The following is a 21,283-nucleotide window of genomic DNA, read 5'->3' as shown; positions in this document are numbered from 1 at the left end:
GTGTTTGGTGGGGGGGCTGGAAACCCATTATTTTAATCAGGCCCAGTCACATCTATAGTGACGGGAAATCAGAAAGCCATGTACAAAGGTTTTTCATGCCAGCTGTACCGATCAGCGCTGGGTTTAGCAGCGCAACATGGCTTACCCTGAGGAAAGTCCTGGGCATGATGCAAAAGGGCACATTTTAGCTCGCCACCTCTGGGGGCTGCAATTTGACACTCATTGCACCCGAGCGGAGCAACAACTGCTGGAAGCCACCTGAAACAACGGATTTCCCCTCCAAAAGTCCAGGTTTCAGTGATAGCCATGCTTGAGCACAAATCATGTATTCAAATATGACTAATCATTAAATGCAGGAATGACTCACTATTAGGAAACACTGTGCTAGGGCGATCAGGAAACACCAAACCAAAAAGGAGAGCACAACTATCACCTACTTGAGATTGGACAAAACCCATTGCACAAAGTAAATGCACCATCCCGCATCATTCTGAAAACAAAAAGCAAAATAATGAACCTCACCCTTGTAGGTGGCAGAGCATAAGGGCAGAATCAACAAAAGCAATCCAACCAGGGTTAAAGGAAGTGTAAAATTCAGGTCGCCCTGTGTAGAATGGGTGACAAGTTTAGTGTGAAAGTGCTGGACCAGGGTCGTAGCTGTGATTGAGATCCCGGCAGAGCTATGTCAAAGCGGTACTACTACACTATGTGATGCTATTAGGAGCTCCAGAACGGCCTGCCCATTGCATTGAACTGAATCTACCCCTCCATAGCTCTCAAACACATCCCACTTCATTTCAGTGACAGCTATCCACTAGCACAAACCAGGACAAACATGTTTCAACATAAATATCTTCAACTAAGCAACTGAGAAACAGCACCTTGTTATTGGTGTTATTAAGGAACAGACAGATGGCAGAAGATGGGCACATACAAAGATACGGTACCTTTTTCCCAGTTTGTTTCTCCACCATGTCGTAGCTGCTGAATTCTTCTGACTGTGGTGTTTTAGAACACCCACCCTTGGGCATCGTTTTGCCTTCCTTACTTGGCCTTCATTTATGCCCCTATCGCTTCGTCATCAACCGTCTGAAAAGGAGAGAAGAATAAAAAAAGTTAGTGGAATCTCATTTTAACCCCCATAAAAATGTTAAATCTGTACATATCACGCTAGCCCCCATTCCGTAGCATTTGTGTTTTGTATTCTAGAACACCACAGCAATTGCCCAATTATATAGATCAGAAAGTCCTATAGAGTACACGGAAGAGAACAATGACCGGTTATCAGCCATTCTTATCTGGAGCTTGGTGCTGTGGTGGGAACTTGGACACAAGGGATTGGACAAATGAGAAAAACAAGCCACATACAATATTTTGTGTTAGGGAAAGAAATGCTACACAATAGTAAATCAGACAGGCTAGCTATGTTATCTGTGCATGTGTTCTCCACCTGAGACTACCATACGAGAAGATGAACTAAACCTGGACACTAAAGGTGGGTATTCAATCCTGGCCGATAGTCGGAAATACCAGCCAGGACCTATTCAATCCCGGCAGTTTTCTCACACGACTCGTTACTGCAGAATCGGTTCTTGGAAAATCCGAACCTGCATTGGAGTAATTGTCTAATTAGCATCTATCTCAGCCTAAAAAGAAGTGGATTTGCTGATCCAAGTCTTTCGGATTGTTTCCTTAAGTCAAGTCGTGAATTCTTGTATTTGCCAACTTAAGTGCCTCCTGCAATGCCCTAGTATTGTTGGATTTGTGTTAGCACCCCAGGAGGGGTATGAGCAGAAATCCACTAGTCTGCATTAGCAGTGATCTCATTAGAATGGTTTGAATGTGAATTTGATTTATTATAGGAGAAAACTGAAGATAATTCTGACTTTTAAGGAAAAACCTGCAGGCTTTGAATTACCCCCGTAATGGAAGAATTAAAGTCCCTGAACTGACAGGATGCATTCCAGAATGGCAAATTGCGTCCATCAGCTGCAATGCTGATAGTTTCCACTCGTACCTACAGAATGTGTGCGCAGTCCTAAATATGGAGCTGACCTCCCCGTTAAGTGTAATAAACTTATGCACAGATCTGTAATACATGTCTCTGGTTTCAGACCTGTGCAGAGATGGGAACATTTCTGGGCAGTATTTAGCAATGAACTGCAGGGATGTTCAAATGTGTACTAATTATACAGTTTCCATGCATTTTAAGTCATATAAAGCCAAAATATTAGGACATCAGTTTGTTTACACATAACTGGCACCTAACTAGTGACCACACTCAGAGAGGTTACATGACATGCTGGCTTACCCATTATTAATCCCTTCCTATAAAAAACCTGCAAAATCTGCTTAGTCATGTTGGCAAAACGTGTTCGCTTTTATTTGCTATACACACCAGGCATATTGCCAGAGTAAATTGCTTCCAAAAACATCACAAGTGACACGCTAAAAAGGAGTTTAGACTAATAGAGATTGCACCCAGCTATCATGGAACAGATTTGACCAGAAACCATGGCACGTCACAAAACCCAAAATCCAGAGCAGATTTTCCTGGTAATAAGCCCAGCCAAGATTCTGTCACAGAGGTTGCACTTAGAGGTGGCCAGAAAACCCTGTCAAAAAAAAAAAAAAGACCCCAAAAATCAAAACCTAAACATTCAAAGAAGGAACCGCATCATTGAGTAGTATAAACAATGGCAGGTCAGTCAGCTTGGTCTGACTAAGAGCATGTATCATTTTACAATTAAAAAACAAACTTTTTAATACAGGGTTGCCTACCCTCCCGGAATGGCCGGGAGTCTCCCGAAAATCGGGTCCCCCTCCTTGCCCCCCGGAAAGGTGGGCAACCCTCCCGGATTCACTGGTTCCCCCTGATCGCGGCAGTCTTTCCCCGACGTCGGCATTTAAATGCCGCAATCTGCGGGTCTCAGGAGGGGGCGGAGCTAAAATGTCACAATTGTGTCATTTTAGCCCCGCCCCCTCCACAGAGATCCATGAAGTTGGCTATTTTGCATCATGGGTGTGGGGCTTAACGACACCACGCTCAAGAACCGCCCCAAGACCTGCTGCAGAAAGTCTCCTCTCTGGGAGAATTCTTAAAGTCGGCAACCCTGTCTCAGGCATGTCCAAACTATGGCCCTCCAGCTGTTGTGAAACTACACATTCCAGCATGCCTTGCCATAGTTAAGGTATTCCCTAATAGCACAACTGTGGCAAGGCATGATGGGACTTGTAGTTTAACAGCTGGAGGGCCATAGTTTGGACTTTATCTCCAGTTTATCTCTTCTCCAGGTTTAATACATCTGCCCCTATATCCTCTAGTGTGTATGGGGCCGTACATACAGCGGCCTATAAAACACCGTTGTGGTAGCCTTGCTCTGCTTAGACAGCAAATCTAGCATCTCTGCTGTCTTCACCTTTCACAATCATTAGGTCTCCAGTAATTGCTGCACAGCACACACTGACAAAAGACTCTGCAATCCAGGTAATGTTGCCAGGAGACAAGTCCAGGAACAAAAACCTGTTTCAAACACTCGGGAACATGTTGTAACCAGACCTGAAGTGATGTCTGGCATGGAGGAAAATTAGATCAGGTTTAAAAGTAAAACCCCATAGGAAGATATTTGGTAACCCAAATTACCATTCCATAAGCATGGTCCTTCTATTAGCAGATTACGTATCACGAAGTAAAAAAAAAAAAAAAAAAAAAAGGGACCTAATTAGTCTTATTTCCATATAGCCATCACACTAGCTAAAAGCACATACGGAATTTCCACATCTGTGGTAACAGGCACATGGGACTAGCAGTGCTACTGTATGAAGCTGCATGCAGACTGCAACATAGGAGCCAATACCGGATACACTGCAGTCTACAGTGACCCTCCACTGCTGCAATATAACAGACCACAGTCAGATACAGAATCACCAATGTATTCCTAAAAAACAATGACAGCACGATTTAGACATTGCACAAACATCCTCACAGGTAACCAGAAAGGTCTGAAACCAGCTGCTGAAAAAACTACTTACATAGGAGATAAATCAAAGTATAAAATATCAAGCAGGAAAAAAAATAGGTCTTAAAATCTGAATCTCTCTTCACCATAGGAGGATCGCAATGATTCAGACATTATAAAATAATCTGTATGCAGCAGCTATATATAGATCTATATATCTGTAGCGGAGTAGGAAACCGCAGCACTCACAGGACTGTTCCCATACACACTGACGTCAAACACCTAGGTCTGTATTTACTTGTCAACATCTCGTTTTTATTACACAAATAGCACATCAGGACATTGCTAGATAGATATTTAAGCCACACTGACATTTCCAATCGAGAAGCTGCATTTTACCCCTCGCATCAACAGACCAGTACAAGGGATGGGTATGCATTTACAGCCAGAGCTTGATTAACATCCTGCTATTCCCTGAAACAAAATCCTGACCACAATACATCTGGGTGCTGCAGCCTGGAGCCAAACACTACAAATAGCACATTAAACATCCAAATTCAAAAATAAGGAACTGCTGCCTCAGCATCACAAATGGATTACATGATGCACACATTAGAAACAGACATTAGGCGATACAGCGACACTCACTAAAACTCATTACATATGGGATTATGGACATTAAAGTAGCGGTCACCAATAGAATGCACCAACATAAGAGATCAAGGTCAGAAAGCGTAAAGCTGTGTACACACGGTGCAATATATTGCTCAGTGTCTCCTCTTCATCAGCGACCAGAGATTGTCGCTGATGAAAGGGAACCTCTGCCGGGGGAGCAGCAGAGGGAATCAGCTGGTCACACGAGCAAGCTCCTGCCGCCAGCGATCATAAGGGGGCTAAAAATGGGAGCGCGCACCCGGCGATTAATAGCCAGTGCACACTCCAATCGCTGGCAATATGGTCGCTCAGCTACCATATTGCCAGCGATTATACCGTGTGTTCACACTCTAAGACCGTAAATGATGGTCTCTACTGTTGCTGGAACAAAGCTTGGTCTTTCTAGTCATTTCTAGGCCGGACCCTGAATCTTATGACCACGTGACAGGTTGCCCAAGCTGACAAGTCCAGTGGCTCGTTTAAATGACCTAACCTGCCTCTATCCCTCCAGCTAACTAACAATGGTAGAGGAGCTGCTTACTCAATAGACTGCCCTGCCCAGTTATATTGGAACATTAACCACACAGACCTTTATTGCTAGAAACCAGAAGTAAAATAATTTATGCTCTAAACATCCAAAAGAAAAAAAAAGATAAGAATGCAGCAGAAAAAAAAGTGAAAGTGAATTTTAAGGCAATAACTGCAAAACACGGACAATAATACATCTGAAAAGTCATGATAAACAGTGCACATATCTCAGAGACTACATACACTTGTGCTGTACAGAACTGAAGTAGTTATGTCTGATGTAATGATAAAAATAAATATATGGTGAACACTTCATGCATGAAAAAGCTGCAAACAATAATATGGTGGGGGGGGACTAAATTACCCAAAGGGACGAAATGCCCACGGGAAGTGTCTGGAGTTATTCATAATTAACGTGCAGTAAAGTCCAGAAAATAACAGGCAGTAGGCATCTATTCAACTCAATTGCTGCTCTATTCTAGTGGTTATGGAGGGGGTTTCCACATATCAGCTGCAACCTCCAATGCAAGGTGCGATGAACCAGGACTTTGGTTGCCCCAAACAGTTGTCTAGATGGATTAACGATTTACGTGGTCGAATGGATATCAATGGTCACTTCAGATGGGAGAGCAGCCATGTTAAATTATCCATACGGATGGTGTAATGGTTAGCATTACTGCCTCACAGCGCTGAGGTCATGGGTTCTATTCCCACCATGTGTTATATACTGTATACGGGGCAGTACGGATGGTGTAATGGTTAGCATTACTGCCTCACAGCGCTGAGGTCATGGGTTCTATTCCCACCATGTGTTATATACTGTATACGGGGCAGTACGGATGGTGTAATGGTTATCATTACTGCCTCACAGCACTGAGGTCATGGGTTCCAATCCCACCATGGCCCTAACTGTGCGGAGTTTGTATATCCCCCCTGTACTTGTGTGGGTTTCCTCCGGGTACTCCGGTTTCCTCCCACAATCCAAAAGTATACTGGTAGGCTAACTGGTTCCCAACAAATTAACCCTAAAATGTCTGTGTTCATGTACATGTGGTAGGGAATATAGACTGTAAGCTCCACTGGGGCAGGGACTGATGTGACTGTACAACTATACTCTGTACAGCGCTGTGGAATATGTGCGCGCTATATAAGAAACTTAATCATGCTTTTTAACAAATGTATCAAGCGTGCAGTAAGCCCGACATGATCACAGTGGACATAGTTTCTGCTGACAAGTCAAGATGGTGTGAACAGAAATCCACAATACATGTTCCACCAGGCCTTATTGCAGGTAACAGCATGCAGCAATTGCATTGCTTTGGGCATGTAACTCAGAACCTATGCCTTACTGCACATTAACCATAGAGCTTACTGTAAAATAGACAATTGAATATCTCTGGGAGGTAAAAGCCCACAGTAGGCTCTGCAGCTAATCGAATACGCCCCTAATACAACCCAAAGCATAAACTAGAATTAAGGACATAAATGGTAAAGAGAACTTCACAGAAAAAGGTGTAACTTAAAAAAGAAGAAAGCTTGTAAACAATGAACCGGCACAATATATAGTGTTATGTGTAGGGAGGTGGACTCTGCATGGTTAATACAAGGCAGCCATGGCACTGATAACATTGGCTAAGTGGTGCAGGAAGTGTTCGGGACAGCTATCACATTGCACATCACACATGATGCAGTCTCCAATCTGACACTACAGCAGGATCATCTGGCAGCAGTCCAATGAGCATTCTGCATGACCTTGTGCAAAGTCACTACTTTCTAGTGTCTGATACCAAGTAATGACAAGTCACAGGACAGAGCAGGAGACTGGGCAAAAGACTATTCTATAAGCACTCAAAGGCTTCCGCCCATTTTCACTTTCAGAACGGATAAAAAAGGAAAACTAAACTACTTTGTAGATTTGCATCTATGAACAAGTGACAGCAGTATTACTGCTACTGCTACTAACTGGAAATGTCTGTTACCCAGTTTGTTTTATCACTGTCTACTATTGTGAAGCGCAACGGAATCTGCTGCACTATATAAGAAACTGCAAATAAATAAATGTCTCCTGTTTACTGCATAGAACTAATCAACACTTGGTGCAGAATTTGCAACACCATCTACAAAAAAAAGAAAAAAACAACTAGCCAATTGCTGCATTACAGTATCCATAAGTTTACTTCGAAGGTCGTTTTAGGGCACTGATCAGGCCGAGCCGCAACCACTGCAGCAGGTGTACTGATGCAAGTAATGTGCAGACCCCTGACCAAGACTACACATCAGACCGGCAGGTTTTTTACCTTACATTTATTATTCACCTTACTGCAGAAAGGAAACCACTGGCGTATCTGTGATCACTGGTGCCAGGGCCAAACCTGCAGTGAACAGACATTTTTAGTAGGAATTCGTATTCTTAATTTTTTAATTTAAGGCCCACATCCACTTGTGTGATTTGGGCCCTTTTCATCCAATTCAGAGGCATCGGGCTAAGGAATCAGACGAAGAGCCCACACTGCAGGAGTTTAGCCTCCGATTCCGATCTGTTGTTCCCTACGCATCTGAGCCTGTCAGTGCTGCACTAAGGATCCATCGGATCCCGCAGCGGGAATGGGACCACATGCGGCTTTTCCCCTCAGAAGTTGCAGAAGTGGATGGCGAGCTTAAAAAGGTGCCAATACAATAGGTGATGCACATGTGGTTTGAGCTCTTTGTGCAATTGCGGCAATCGCATGTAAAGCGTCTAAATTGCACACGATTGACAGCAGGCCCGATGCGATGCACGGTCCCATGCGCATCACACCAGCTGCAAAAGCAATCTGTAGGACCCAGGCAGGCTTTGATGGGATCCCATGCAATATATCACATGCAAAATGACCACATATAACATATCACCGTGATCCTGCCTCCCAAGTCCCAGGCACCTCAAAAGGGTATTGCTGGCACATTCACTGCTTGGAGAAGTCACTAGTGTATGGGGGGCCATAAAACCGGGTGGGAAAACCGCTTTGAATTGAATTCTCTCTCTGATCTGCTTCAGTAGTAGTAATAGCTGGAGCACCTAAACCAGGCGGTGGCTAAGGATACAACCTCGTCAGCTAAGCAGGCTTACCATCACTGGTCATAAGCCTGCCGCTATCCTGGCTATAACATTACACAACAGGCACATCTGCAACTGGACACAGAAATTCGGCCACCGCTTTCCTTTTCAGCCCTATCCTAACAAGAAAAAGCGAACGTTTGCAGTGATATAGTATTGTAGAGCTTGATCAGGGTGGAATAATAAAGGCTGCAGCCAACACACAAGATAACATGTCAAGTAACATAGGAGACTGCTAAACAGGTTCAGCACAACACTTAAGATTAAGGTATTGAGTCTGGTATTAGTGGCAGAAAACTGCATGTCACGGCCTAAGTGCCGCACAAGAAGCAGACAACTGAGCCGCTCCAGCCACTCGTCCTGGGAGCTACATCCCCTCGCTTCTCAGCGAATCCCATCCCCTGCCCCCAATAATGGCTGAATGAAAAGCAAAAAGATTCCACACACAGAGGCCTTGCAAGCTCATATTCAGCAATGAGCGCATCACATTTCCAGAAATTCCCTCTTCGACCGCTACATCTGCAAATGAACTGTTATGCATTATACATTTCTTTGATGTAGGTTAACTTAGTTTTAGTCAGTTCATTCTTATTCATTTATAATGAAAAAAAAGTAGTTCATATACAGGGGAATGATCAGGATTAGGTGGTGCCTTTCAATACATATACCCACATGTATAGGCACCCCCCCCCCCCTTCCCCCCAAATAAAGTGTGTTGTGGGGGAAGGGGGTTACAAGGCGGAGGTAGACCAAGAACTGCCAGCGTGTGGCAGCTAGCCAGTCCCCGGAATGCCAGACCTACCCTACAGGGAAACTGCTCACAGACATTGTAGACATTTTTAAACCAACCACCGTCCACAGCTATTCCCACAGACATGTGCAGAACACTGCCAGATTCTATTTTCCACAGACCTGTTTAACAGGGTGGAGGAGATGACTTGATTTAGTATGATGAAATAGGGCTGCAAATTCCACTTCCCTACAGGTCACAAGATGCTGCACAAGACAGTCTAACATTTGCATTAAAGGGCCAGCAGGAAAGTCCCAGTAGCAAAGCATTAACATTGCAGTGTCCAGATCAGACGTTTAATACAACATGGCGGGAATAAGGAGTACATTTAAATGTTTATAAATTAAACAAAGGAGAACACTAACCACGATGCAGTATTGGAACCATATTAACCCCATGTGTACAATGTAGCTAGCACATGTTTCGCCTCTTTACTTGGCTAAAACTAGTGCATTTGGGGTTGGCATGAGCAATCGCGCCCATCAGCAAAACCAAAACTATTTAATTCCGCATATAAAAGATCACATGCCTGCTAGCAGTCACTGAATCTCTCTGATGAAGGCATACAATGTAAAAAAAATCCTGATACAGTACAAACCCCGCAACACGATCATGAAGAACTAAGTTATAGAATTCACAAACTGGGTGTAATCAGACAAAGCAATAGCAAACCTAATCTATTCAGAGCACCAAGGGGCAGACAGTATGAGTGGCAGGATTACAGCAGAAGTGGCAGTGTGCAGCATTGGATGGCATAGTGGAGGTTATGAAGGCTATTTGGAAAGGCTTTGTTGTGATTAACTTCAACCATGCCGAGGGTCCTTGGGCAGCAATAAATATAGAAGTCAGCAGATTCTCTTTAAGGAGTCACATTAGAGTCATGTCTAAAGACATTTATATAACAGGTTCTCAAAGTCGGTCCTTAGAACCCCACACAGTGCAGGTCTCCACACAGAATCACAAGTGAAATAATTAGCTCCACCTGTGGATCAAAATGTGTCAGTTAACTAGTGCAACCGTCGGGTGACCTGGAAGACCTGAGCTGTGTGGGGTCCTGAGGACAGAGTTTGAACCATTGCAGTAGAACAACTTTTACAACATGAAGTGTCAGCAGCAGTATCTTAGGCGGCCTGCCTATCTTACTCCAGGGATATGGCTGCCCCTGATTCGCCTGGAGGGAAATGCTGCCCACTGTATAAACATTCCATTCCTGGTAAACCTTTACACAGGATCATCATGTATATTGTGTCGAGCTATAGAAACATTCAACATGGATACAATTACTAGATCGTGTTTTGCCTGCTGAGGCGTTCATTCACTCCATCAAAGTAATCTTGGCAAAGCTGCCAAATTAGGAAGCGGGCAATAAATGCCAAAGGCTATCTGCATTGACCCCAGCTGGTTTATGCACAGATGTAACAGGTAGGACCACAGTGTGCTGTGCATACAAGAAACTGCAGCACTCTGGCAGGGTGACATTAGGAGACCGGTCAGCTGCAGGAAGCGCTGATGTCCTCCCCATCAGAGAGTAGTCACTTGCAGATGTGCTAAGTGTTGGCGAAGGTTGCTAAGCAACCATAAATATGGAAAAAGGGGATGCACACAGACTGGAAGAGGGGAAGATGAACACTGGCTAGGAGGGAGCATGTTGCCTGTTGTGTGCACTTTCATTTGCAATTGTCCCAAACAAATAAACCAGTCCAGAAATATATATTTTTATGGATGAACCAAGACCTTTTGGATTTTTTTTTTTAGTGCTCTGTCAAGTCCTTTCAGATAGCTTGGTGTCAAACACCATTTTAAAATGACCTTCTGGCACTACAATGAACGAAGGAAGAACTGAGCAAGAAGTTCCCCACTGCTGAGCATAAACACCTGTCCCCCGAGATGAGCCACACTTGTTTTGGATGCAGGGTAGTGAATGTGTGTTCAATGGAGCAATGTCATTGATTTGGATGCCCATTATCAGGCTCGCCACCGGAAACAGGCTTTAGCCGGTGAGCAGTGTACAGTCCTGGTTAGAGCGCACAAAGCATGGAGGGGTCACATTTCTGCTCAACACCTCAAAGCTGAGGGCAGAAATTTGGGCGCATGCAACTGCTCCATCGGGCAGACTGAAAAGCATCCAGTTCCCTCCTAGTGAGAAATCCCATAGTCACATTGGTGTAAGGTAGCAATATATAATAATGACAATTAAACAAAAGTTACAAATAAACAGGCTGAAGTCTGCCTTACCCATCTAGAAGTGTGTGGTACTGTATATTAGCGCGACAGTGTCTAGGTTCACCCCAATAGAACACACTGGTCGACATATGTTTTTCACCTTTTGGGTGTCAGTCAGCTCATGAATATGTAGACCGCCAATAAGCGCAGAGCGTTGCGTGCCACGTTTACGGTAAGGCGCATGCTCTGCTACAGCTCCGCTCACACTTTACCATTCCCATTTGGAGTCCACCTGGATGGCAAAAATATTTTTAAAAATCCCCAAAAAGTCAGGGCAAATGTTTCACGCATCGACCACAGCCATGTCGACATAGACATGGTCTGTCAGCAATTGGATACACATCTAGACAGCAGAAGAGGTTTGTGGAAGATCATGCCTGCAACCTTATGCTAGGTACACACCTCAAAGATGTGACCCAGATATAAATCATCTGACCGGCTAAAACAATGGTCACAGTGCACACTAGTCACAGTACAATTCCAATCCGAATGATTGATTTCACTAATAATGGGAAAATGTTATAGTGGGTACATACGGTGAGATATCGAAATCGAATGGGCATCGAATGCTTTTATTAGCATTCCATCCCAATGCGTGCTCCCGTGTAGTGGCAGCCAAGACTATATAGTGCAAATCTAATGTGTTCAATGCATTCTATTCAGATTTCAATCTCCTGCTTGAAGGATCAGGAACACTGAGATCAAATAGCAAATCTAATGGAAAATCGAAAAGGAGTAGAAAAAAAAAACACATCGGAAAAGGTTGAATAGGCCAAATCTTGAACCGTGTGTATGCACTTTTATGCATATGATAAAATCATCCAATCATACTGCTGGGGACAGGATAAAAAAAATCGCACTGGATGAATCAGACTGACCAATGCAATAATCAGAGCTTATATCCAGTAAAGAATTGACGGCTATAAGAGGGCAGTGGACTGAATAGTGTATGAAAGCTTGCAGAGATAAATAGTGGACATATTAAGTACCATCCAATCAGCTTCTGCCAGTTTCAGGCTTTGAAAAAAGGACAATTAGGAGCCAGTTGGTTGCTATTTCTCTACCCTTATCTCAAAGCTTTGATACATATGCCTACAGGCTCTTTAAAAAGACAGATATGGTAAAAAGCAGTAGCAAGAGTCTGGCTTGGAGGATTGCTGCTGCTGGGGAAGGAGTCTAACATGAAATGGGAAGATGTGATGAAAATGCAACTAAGGACAGGAATAGTGGTGACAGTCTGCTGAAGTCTAATAAATAGCTTATGTGTGGTTAACTTTTATACCCCACAATGCAAAGTAGGGGGAAGACTTGAGTGCAGCAGTTGGTCAATATGTGTGATCTTAGGGAAACAATTGTGCATTGTACTGTGGGCATTTAGAGGATACACTTTTTCAGACAACTAAAGGGCATTTAAAATATATAATTTTTTTCCTTCGACACTTATGTCCCATACACACTGTGTAATATGAGTGATATTGCCCATTGTGGCAATTCTGAGCAACATTGTTCACTATCGCCCAGAGTGTAAATTGGCCCAACTGCCGATGTGCGCTCTGCGGGTCGTTGACCCTCGGTCACCTGTGCAAGAACAGACGTTAGCAGATCGTCAACTTAAGCATGGCCCCAGAGCACGGTTGCCCACCGGCATCGCGAAGTATGTATGCAATTACCAAAGTTTCACCCCGCTGCTACTGATATCGGCATCAGGGGTCTACCGTGTGTACGGACCTTCCAGAGGAGGAAAAAGTGACTTACTTTGTGATTCCATTAGCATTGTGGGGATGTTGCTTGCAGGTTTAGTGCCTGCAGCGATTATTCCCACGGTAAGCCTGCCAAGGTTTTAGTCAAAATAAGTTTTAACTACTTTCTCAGGGCTAGTCGTTGGCTTACCAAATACGGTGACTGCATCCTGCCCAACACTTAACCCGGGAGATTGATTTTTATTATCAGTAATTTATATACACATTCCGCAGTGCTTTACATATGTTGCCCATTCATCTACCGTTACTAAGCCCTAGACTTTAGAGGGCGCACCAACATTTTTTCTCAGTCTTCCCGGCTAGAAGCAGAAATGTGTTAAAATGGTCTTGTTTGGGTGCAACAACTGGACTTTTTTTGCATTGCGGGTAGCACTTTAGTCGGGTTTAGCCATTTTGTGTGGCTAAACCTGTCGTTTGAGGTCAGGATAAATCAATGCGTGCTCAAACAATTACATAGCAACCCATCTAAACTGACGAGAGAAATGGAATGCCATTAAACAATTGAATCACCCCCCACAGTTGCACTAAGTGGTGCTTGCGATGCAGTCAAATGAATAGCTAAAGGCACTTAACCTAGAATCGAAGATAACGGAATTGCCGCGCCCCCCCCCCCCCCCCAGGTATTCTGACCTTTCATTCCCAGTTTTTGTAGCAGACCCTTTACTTCTCTATTCTTTGTTATTGCCAACCATAGCATCACCAGGATATCCCTCTATTGCCCATATAACACCCTATACCACACATGCTACTAGGGTACATGAACTGCATGCAACCCATATCACCTCAGTCTATTTCGAAAAAAAATACCCCAGTAGTTACTCAAGTAACACTATTGTTTACTAGAAGAGAAGTAGTCGAGAGAGAAATAAAGTACACACGTACAATCTACTACCAATCTCACTGGACACAATGGGGCTAGTCAACTGTACATCACCTGCCGATCTCCTGTTTAAAGTTACGGGAGTTTGCGTGCAATATTCAATTGTTGATTTTAAAATTTGCTGAACGCAATCATTAGGGTTGGGTTTGGGCATGTAAATCGAGGTGAAATGACGGTGCCGGCAGCTGTTCGGCCTTTTAAGTGTCTTTCTAAAGCATGTCATGAGTACCAGCGGTAGTGTGTAACATCACATAGACTAAGCTCAAGGCTCTCTTTGCTCATGTGCTGTTCCTTCACTCTCCTATACAGAGAGTTCAAAAAGTCCCTCTGCAGCTATTTCTGGTTGCAGATCTCCTCTACAGCCATAGACTGTGGGAAATCACACCAGAAACCCTGCTGCAGGAGCAGAACCATGTACATAATGGCATTAACACATTTATGTTGTCATATTACTTCGCATACATTCTCTGAGGATACATGCTTCGTAAACAGCAACTGCAGGGGGACTTTTGAAATCCAATTTGAAAGCGCATCGGAATTTTCTAGATAAGAAATGGTTAATAAAAGAAGTAAATTCCTGTACCACATCTCCTACCCACCATTCCTCCTGCAGCACACTCAAGCATTATGGCTGCTGATGCTGCAAGGTTTATAATCCATGTCCTGCAATGTGTCCTTTTTTTCTTCATACCGAATCTATGTTCGTACTCCAAGGTGCTGCGGACCCCTCATGTCTCCATATAAAAGGATAGATACGTCCCTTGACATGACAGGAGCAATCAGTCAGATTGCAGCAATGTTATGTACCAATAAGCCATGTATGCTGGTACTCACCAGTTTCCCTTAGCGCGTATGGATAGTAGGCGAGTATGCACGCACCCAGACCTTTGGGGGGGGGTCGTCACATGCTGCACATGCAAACACCTCTGGAATTAGAGCTAGCTTTTGTGGATTTTTATGGTTTGTGCTGTGGGTTTCAGTCTCAAAATGCCTTTATTAGACTGTTTAAGAAGAACATTAAGGTCCCACAGTGTGATGTGTTTATGGTGCCCAAAAGCCCTACTTTGGCCTGGTCTCTGCTCTAATAGTGAATAACACAATAGAATAGCTCCTGACACTGTACAGGATCTACAGCTGCGATAGCATTATCTTGCTCTGCATGAAACAGATACTTGTTCTAGGTCTGAGAACTCTCTCAGCACTGGGGTTTTGGTGATTCAGATTGGAATCCTTGGGACATAAGGAGAGTATGAAGCTTAAGGACCAGTATCTGGAGACTGAGTAACACCGGAGTAAGCGCCGGAAACATGACTTAGTCATTATGCAGGAGGTCCAAACTATTGGCAGCTTTGTGCAGGCTAACTAAAGATTATGCAGAAGGAATAGGAGTGCTTTGCACAACTGAAGCAGGCTGCAGACAGCATTGGAGAAGAACGAAAGCAGGCTGCGAATGTTTCTATCAGAGTGTATGCACACTAAGCAGAGTGCTGTGCATAATGACAGCAGGTGACTTAGGACAGACCGTGGGGTAGATGTATGAAGTGGTGCGTGTTATGTGCTGCAAATAACGCTTCTCAGGTACTAATCCAATGAAGTGTTTGACATGACGGGTGCAATCTGCAAGATAGCTGGTCACTGTACCAGTGACCATTCCAACAATTGCAGCTATAGACTTCTACTGCAGCAAACACTGCCCCATGTACAACACTGTCTCTGCTGATGGCTCCAAATATGTATTTAATTTTAAAAAAAAAAATGTAAAAAAAGACCCCCTTGCCACTGGAGAACTGGGACGCACACAATCGGCATAAGCTTTAAGCCCTGAAAAGCAGCTTCAGCTGACAGAGGCAGAGTGCACAAAATACTACATGTGGCTGTTATCCAGGCCTGCTTCACCCTGATAAAGTTAAAGTGGGTCCATAATTACCTTCCACCCCTGAATGCTGTATAGCAATGTAGGAGACTGCACTCTGTACCTGATCCAGTTACCTAACCGAGCTAGAAGCGTGAGCGACAGAGAAAAGCTCAACCGGCACTATTTATATTACTTCAAGTCCAGATGCTCTGAGCATCTATAGCAGGCCTGGGCAACACCGGCCCTCCAGATGTTGTGAAACTACAAATCCCAGCATGCCTTGCCACAGTTTTAACACTCCCTTATAGCAAAACTGTGGCAAGGCATGCTGGGATTTGTAGTTTCACAACATCTGGAGGTCCGCAGTTTGAAGACCCATGATATAGGATGAGTAAAGCAGGTGACCAATGTTGGTCAGATATTACAACCAGCTCCATTGGTGCAGGGAATGAACCTGGTGAGAAGCTGCCTCCTCCAGTAGCAGAACTGGGCCCCACAGTGTGTGGCATCACCCACTAAATAACACTATAATGTCATGTGTTGTACAGGATCCTCCTACACATACAGAAAGGTCATTTATAGATTTCTTGAATAGTTCACCAATCTGCAGCCACAACTATTGCTGTCCATTATCTCACTATGGAGACTTCCGGCAATAAAAATGTATGTAGACAGTGTACAAACAGAAAAGCATTTTACAATAGTTGTCTGTGGGCCTCCATACCCCAATATCTCACTAAAGGGAAAATGCAGCAATGCTGTTACAGGGGATGTATCCCTCACCCCCCTCACCAAGAATATTTGCTTGCTTATATAATCTATTTTTCCAGACTGCTATCCTTTGTAACTAATGTGGCATATTACATGGAGCGACCGAAGCCCCGTGCTAAACAATTTTGGTTAGCGCCGATCGCTCAGCACATATACGATGCACCAGCGATGTGTGCGGACGTGTTCTCACCATGATAACACCGGAGGTCTAAATAGATTTATGGTGCATGCAGTATAAAAGCCCACATACACTGAGTAGTCGGGTGAAATCAAACCGCATGTGTACGACATCCGATCCAATGCGATCCCGTGTGCATCGGATCAGAGCTCATACAGGCTTCACGTAAGACCTCTGGGTTTGGACCACCTCCCGACAGCACGGAATGGGGCTCGCATGTGATACATCGCATTTAGTACTTCTGCATGTGGTATATTGCATGCGATCCTGCAGCCAGGAAAGGACCTGGGCAGCTCAAGGGGGATTGGACGAGACTTCAAGGAGAGAAGTCGCCTAGTGTACGGGGGCCTTTCATCTAGGTCAGACGATGGCTACGCTTGGCCGTCACGGGGGGAGATCCATGATTACTTTCTAAAAGGCCCATACACACTGGGCAACTGAGCTGATAGCCTCTCAAAACAGCAAGTTTGAGCAGCTTTCAGCTCAAAGCCGCCCAGTGTGTGATGAGCGGTGAAGCGCGCTTCCGCATTATCGCTGAGAAAGCCGTTCATCTGCTGGTATTACAAGCAGATGAGTGGCTTTGGAGGACTGCTTTGCATAGCGCTGCGAAAAGCCGTCCGCTCCCCCGCTGACTGCCTGGCAGGAGGAAAGCAACTCCGCATATATGCACTGAGCGGCTTTTCCCCCAGTGATGACAGCGGTCATCGCTGTCCATACACGCTGGGTATAATCACCCAATGTGTATGGACCTTTAGCAATCTGGTCAGATCGCTTTAAAATAGCACTGGGATTGCCCTGTATGTATGCCCCATAAGTCACAATAGAAAAAAATGAAAGCTAAAACGTTCATACTAATAAAACAAAAAAACACAAAAAAAAACAGACTAGATAAACACACTGCAAATACAGCAACTAAATGAGAAACTAAACATTACTGGCACTCCCAAACAGACAAACCCAGCGCTGAGACAAAGCTGTGTGTTTTCCTAGTGGCTGTTACTATGATGCAACCAGGATTGTACAATGCCTGTTACAGGAAGCCGGGCTAATGTTGTCTTATTGATCTTTTTAATGCTCTTGAAGTTTTGATCACTCAGCAGTTTTTCCCTCTACATCCACAGAACGATACTCACTAGATTCACAAACACAAGTAACCCAATGCACATCTAACGCACGTGATGACCAATCTGCTTGAGGACGTGTTCTGTACCATGCAAGACACGTCAACGTCTGCACTAGTCGGAGACAAATGGGTAACTAGTATCAGCAGTAGCAAAGCTTTTAAAAAGAACTGCTAGTAACATAAAATCAGCAATGTGCGTGCTAACACAGCAGACCAGCCCGAGGCCGGGACCACGTCAACCCATAGATTAAAGACAAGTAGCCTTCAACCATGGGTAGTTACATAACGGAAATAGCTTGAAGACCGTGCTATTACCCTGCTGCTTGGTTTCACATGATAATTGTGGATACTAAAGCTACCCAGAAAGCCGGCATAGAAATCTCTCGCATCACTTTCATTAGATAAGACTGGTTCACATTTCCTCCTAAACCTCCCCAAGCGACCTTGGAATTTAAATGAGGCGATTTCATCTTTGGGTGAGATAGGGATCCATGTTCGGCTTTAGAATCCACACACTGCTGCTTTCCTGAGCACTGCAGAAAATACAGGGGCCAACGCTGCTACAGTGTGCTTCACATACACCCCGAGTCGGAGACTAAACACATCAGCAGGTAGAAACTTGGAGTGCATATCTATAAATGGGAGATGGGGGAGGGGAGCTGCTCTGTAATGCTACCAGCGTTTCTCATGGATAGGGCTAATCCAGCGAGCGCATCATCTTCCTCCCTCTCTCGCTCTACCTTTCCCAGATAGCACGCAGCAGACAGGATAGTGAGCAGTGGATGGCTTGAACATAAATAGAACTGCAGAGGTCTTGCTTATTCAGTTTCAGTATCCTGGCAACTGGATGGCTATCGGCCCTGTGATCTGTGCAAATTAATTTCATTATCCTTTCTTGCACATCGGGAGAGGGAAGCCAAATAACCTAGGAGTGCAGAGGGATAATAATTAACCTTGTAAACTGTCACTAAAAAGCTTCTGGCCCACAAGATTTACATCGGAGAGCCCTTAAAGCGCATTTTACTGTTCCTAGGCAGAGGATTCACTGATGTTCGCTTGTTAAAATATAGACACCCAGATGGCAGGAAGTTGAAGCGATGAACAGTAAGGACACCAATGACAAGCTCATATTTCCATTTTTGTGTAGGGAACAGTCTACCCTTCACCTACATAATTAGATGGATGGTGTAATGGTTCGCATTGTTGCCTTACAGCACTGAGGTCATGGGTTTGGTTCCCACCATGGCCCCTAACTGTGTGGAGTTTGTATATTCTCCCTGTGCTTGTGTGAGTTCTCTCTGGGTACTCAGAGTTCCTCCCACAATTCAAAAATATACTGGTAGGTTAATTGGGGATTCAATTGTTTATGAGAACATATTGGAGCAATTCAATTGCTTGGTGTTTAACGCATCTAACGCAAAACCCACAATGCAAAAAGCCCTGTTCAGGAATACATTCCTGTGCGCCTCTTTTGGAGGCTGCGATCAGAAAATGTCTGCACTTGCGGTGATCGAATAGTCCCCTAGACGGCTATCATACCATAGAGCAGTGGTTCCCAACCCTGGTCCTCAAGTACCCCCAACAGTGCACGTTTTCCAGGTCCCCCAGCAGGTGCACTCATTTCTCAGACGCATTTTAAAAGATCCACAGGTGGAGCTAATTATGTCACTTGTGATTCTGTGTGGAGACCTGGAAACATGCACTGTTGGGGGTCCTTGAGGACCAGGGTTGGGAACCACTGCCATAGAAGAATAGATCTACAAATAAAAAGTACATACAAGGATGTCATTTATACCCCCTTTCATACCACTCTCAGATATGTGACTGATCAGAGCAGGGTCATGTTCCCAGGACTTCTAGTCCATGATCATTTGAATTCACACATACAGAAACCCAGGGTTGAGGTGATTTCCATGTGTGTGTGTGTGAAAGGGGTATGACAAGGAGGAATAAACCGGTGATATTACCAGGATAACCTGGGTCCTGGCTCAGTATGTAAGGGTTTACCAAGGTCAAAACTGCTGGAGCCTCAACCATGGTCAAATAGGTCTTTAATTGTCCACTGTTATAGATGGAAGACCCAAGTCACTGGAAGACTGTGTCCAATCTGGGTCCATTCTGAACTGCATTACTGGTAGAAATGCTATGTAAAGCAGTATGCTGATAAAGGATCGCGTTTAAAGTTTCATGTTACTATCATGTTCAAGATTCAGCTGTTCCCTTTGCCACTGTCAACAGTTTGAATATTTACATATATAACATATATACCAGACCTCCATGCTATAACATGATCCACAACTGTATATATCCTCATCTGCAAGGATTACACTGAAAAACATTACATGTATCCAAGAGACCCCTAACAGAACATACATAAATGATTACATGACTAGAGCCAAATGTGACCAGAACTTGACACACTGGGCAGCCCTCTCAGCCAATCAGAGGGCTGCCCAGTGTTTTAAATTTTTTTTTTTTAAAGATTCTGGCGCCGCTGCTCCAACGCGCCAGTCCCTGCTCCACTGCCTCTTACTGTCAGCGCTCCAGTCCCCGCTCCACCGCCACCAACTCCCGAACCCACCGCTAATTGCATTTAAGCATTTGCGTGTGGTTAAAAACTACATGTGATCGCTCAAGCAATTGAATAAATATGTGCATGACATAATATTTTTTGATGCGACAAGTGAACTGGCGGGCATGCGCATTGCATCGGGGGACCCACTATTCATGCATACAATCCTTCGATTTATCGCACAGATGCAGTTGAAATCAAAGGATTGTATGCAATATTGCCCTAGTGTATGGGCTACATAACTGTAGAACATGACAAGATATAGTGACACATGGTAGGTAGACAACCAACTATGCAAATCTCTGTACACATTACAGGATGTCCCATTTATAAGGATGGGCCTGACAGGTAGGACCATCTCAAAGGGTTTGGTATGATCTATGGGCTGCATATGATGACATGGACACTGGGGCCCTGATGCAATGGTTACCTCAAAGATTTCTACAGATCCAGGATACATGGAGATAATCTCTCATCTGAACCAAACCCTTAAAGCAGTCCTCATTCCTAGAACATCCAGAACATGGAAGTTAGTAGTAGGCAACAGAAAAGGAAGAAGTTTGTTCAAAATCTTCTTGGGAGTTGGTAGGAATGGAGTGTTGTTTAAGCCCTGGTTTTCAATTATGGTTATTAGCTTGGACTAATGGGGTCTACATGGGATGATTTAGGGGCACTTTTTTAGTGATCTCACTAGATTGCTTAGAAAATGCTCCTACATCGCTCTGTTTGTAGGGACCATAGTGATAGCGATGCCAGTCGTTATCGCCCGGAGAATCTCTCACCGGAGAACACTGGCCCTGACATAACACAGCACTGACACATCTAACATCGCTCAGCTAATGTCTAGGTGTGCAGGCCCCGTAAGAGCAGTCTTCCTAGACAGATGCCACAATTAA

At 44.2% G+C, this 21,283-nt stretch overlaps 1 protein-coding gene across 2 annotated transcripts in view; it reads right to left on the bottom strand.

The window, feature by feature from the left end:
- Positions 1 to 21,283, bottom strand: part of ANKRD11 (ankyrin repeat domain 11) — a 167,660-nt gene that overhangs the window by 60,569 nt on the left and 85,808 nt on the right. For both annotated transcript variants that reach the window (XM_083163990.1, XM_083163991.1), the window contains one exon: positions 948 to 1,089. In XM_083163990.1, the coding sequence (XP_083020116.1) occupies positions 948 to 1,031 (84 nt within the window). In that variant the 5' untranslated portion in view covers positions 1,032 to 1,089. The remainder of the gene's footprint in view (positions 1 to 947; positions 1,090 to 21,283) is intronic.

This window comes from Crinia signifera, chromosome 11, assembly GCF_055691185.1.
Source record: "Crinia signifera chromosome 11, ASM5569118v1, whole genome shotgun sequence".
NCBI lineage: Eukaryota > Metazoa > Chordata > Amphibia > Anura > Myobatrachidae > Crinia > Crinia signifera.
The sequence above is the reverse complement of the archived record's forward strand: the minus strand, read 5'-3'. Positions and strand labels throughout refer to the sequence as shown.